At 50.0% G+C, this 2,729-nt stretch overlaps 1 protein-coding gene across 1 annotated transcript in view; it reads left to right on the top strand.

The window, feature by feature from the left end:
* Window positions 1-2,729, top strand: part of TMEM143 (transmembrane protein 143) — a 20,423-nt gene that overhangs the window by 2,230 nt on the left and 15,464 nt on the right. The window contains exon 2 of the mRNA XM_010849550.1: window positions 61-165. Within this exon, the coding sequence (XP_010847852.1) occupies window positions 61-165 (105 nt within the window). The remainder of the gene's footprint in view (window positions 1-60; window positions 166-2,729) is intronic.

The following is a 2,729-nucleotide window of genomic DNA, read 5'->3' as shown; positions in this document are numbered from 1 at the left end:
GCCCCACCATGAGGAAGGAGAGAGAGGCCTAAAGAGATGTTTTGCTTCCCGAGGTAATAGGAGTTCCATTCCACTCCTGCGGAGAAGGCTGCCTTGGAGGAGTTCACAGCCCACGTGGACTTTTGTACCTTGTTCCACTACCATCACGTCCTGACCCAGCTGCAGGTGAGAACCAGGACCCTGTGGCCCTGTTGTCCTTGTTTGCTTATCTGTTCATTCAGCAAAAATTCTCTGAGTGCTTACTTCGAGTCCAGCCCTCTTCTAAGCATCAGGGATGCAGCAGTGAACAGGACAGATGAAGCCACGCCCTCTGGAGCTGATATTCCAGGTGGGAAGATGATAAATGAATAAATAAGGGACTTGCCTGGTGGTCCAGTGGTTAAGACTCTGAGCTTCCAATGCCGGGGCTGCGGGTTCAATTTCTAGTCAGGGAACTAAGATCCCACACGCCGTGTTGTTCAGTCACTTGGTTGTGTCTGACTCTTTGCCACGCCGTGGACTGCAGCACGCCAGGCTTCCCTGTCCTTCACTGTTTCCCTGGTGCTCAAACATGCTCCAACTCCTGTCCATTGAGTTGGTGATGCCATCCAACCTTCTCATCCTCTGTCGCCCCCTTCTCCTCTTGCCCTGAATCTTTCCCAGCATCAGGGTCTTTTCCAATGAGTCGGCTCTTCAGCATGTAGTGTGGCCAAATTGAAAACAAAAAATGTAAAATATGACACCCAGGAGTGGTAAGTGCCATTGAAAGTGGGATGGAAAGCGATGAGAAAAGGGCCTGATTTAGACAGGGTGGTCAAGGAAGGCTTCTCTGAGGAGGTGACAGATAAACTAATACCTGGGTGAACTGAGGCAGTCAACTCGATGGGTGTCTGGGGATGGACATTTCAGGTAGAAATGTCCTCTTTTTCAAGGAAAAACGTTGAGAAAACGTTCTTTTTCAAGAGAAAAGCAATTGCAAAGGCCCTGAGGTGTAAGGGCCTGGAGTGTTGGGGGAATGGCAGTAGAACTACTGGCTGGAGGTAAAGAGGGCAGGAGGTGACAGCAGAGAGGGAGTGAGGGGACACTGTGCCTGGCCTTGTGGGTTGTGCTGGAGACGTGGCTTTTATGTAAGCGAGCTGGGAGCCACCACAGGAGGGTTCAGAGCAGAGGCGGGTCATGAACAGATTCGGGTGTTAATAGGATTCTTCTGGCTGCTCAGCAGGGAACAGACCATCAGAGGCAGGGAGATACATTAAAGAGTCTATTATGTTTGTCCAGGTAAGAGATAATGGCAGCTCAGACAAGAGTAATAGCAGTGGAAGTGGTGAAAAGTGGTCAGGCACTGGTAATGGTTGGAAGGCATCAGCATTTGGCTGAGTGGGCGGGACCTTGAAGGAGAGAAAGAAGTCAGGGGGCCTCCAGCAGTTCATGCCCGCACCTCCTGAAGGATACGGCTGCCACTTACTGAGATGTGGAAAGCAGAGCAGAGACAGGTCTGCAGGGAAGACTGAGAGCTCAGTTTAGACTTAGAAATTTGAGCTGCCTCTTGGACAGCTGGGTGGAGAGATGGACTCAATGCCCATAGTCTGGAAGTCAAGGAAGGAGACTGGGCTAAGAAACAGTCCTGGGAGGATCTAGACAGTACAACCTGCATGACCACCGGGGACATTAACTGAGCCCTGGGGAGTGAATGCTTCAAGATTCTCTCCCAGGAGCCCTTCAAGGACCAGATCTTTGGAATGTGCAAGGTTTGGACAACTCAGGCCTGTGGAATTAACCCTTTACTGCCCCTGCCCCCCATAGCTCCCCTCCTTGCTTTGGTGAGTAGCAGCTCTGGCCCCTCTGCATCAGGCTTATCAATTCCTTGCAGCATCAAGTAGCTGCCAGCAGCCCCATTGGCAGAAGAAGAAACCAAAGCTCCAAGAGGGCCCCGTTGAGCCCAAGATGAGGCAGGTCCCAAGTGGCAGAGCCAAGATTTGTGCTCCTGTCTGCTGGCCTCCAAGCTTTTCTCTGGGGCATCTCTGGCCTCTGGAGACAGGATTCTTTTTCTTTAAAAAGTTATTTTTAAATGTTATGCAAATGTTTAACCATATTGAAACATAGAATATGCAGCAAAGACACACATTCTCACTGAGGCAGCATATTTTATTTTATTATTATTTATTTGTTTGGCTGCATTGGGTCTTAACTGGCACTCGAGATCTTTCGTTGAGCACTCTAGTTTTGTCTCATGGGCTTAGTTGCTCTGTGGCATATGGGTTAGTTTCTGGACCAGGGATCAAACCCACATCCCCTGCATTGCAAGGCAGATTCTTAACCATCGAACCACCAGGGAAGTCCCAAGGCAGCAGATTTTAAATGGAGACCCTGAGAGGGTAGGTAGAAACATCAGAGGTGAGTGAGACACACTGGGTTACCATTTGCTGATGACCTAAGACCCTTGAGGAAGCAGTTTGGAGCAGGCAAAGAACAAGAAGAGCCCCAGTTCAGACGCCAACTTTGTCATTCACTAGGAGTGAGGGCGACCTTGGCAGGTGCCCTCTCTCTGGGCCTCCTTTCCCTTGTGCATTCATTCATTGGATTCACTCAGTGCATGTTTACTGAGCACCTACTATGTCCTGGAAGGTTCCAGGCCCCCGGCCTCAGTGGTGCGCCTGTGTATCTGCCTCATGGCATCACGTGCCAGGGAGAGAGACTGACCTTCCACAAGGTAAAGAAGTAAAATATGTTAAGAAGTACTAAGTACCACA

The sequence above is a fragment of the Bison bison genome, unplaced genomic scaffold (assembly GCF_000754665.1).
Source record: "Bison bison bison isolate TAMUID 2011002044 unplaced genomic scaffold, Bison_UMD1.0 scf7180017864285, whole genome shotgun sequence".
NCBI lineage: Eukaryota > Metazoa > Chordata > Mammalia > Artiodactyla > Bovidae > Bison > Bison bison.
The sequence above is the reverse complement of the archived record's forward strand: the minus strand, read 5'-3'. Positions and strand labels throughout refer to the sequence as shown.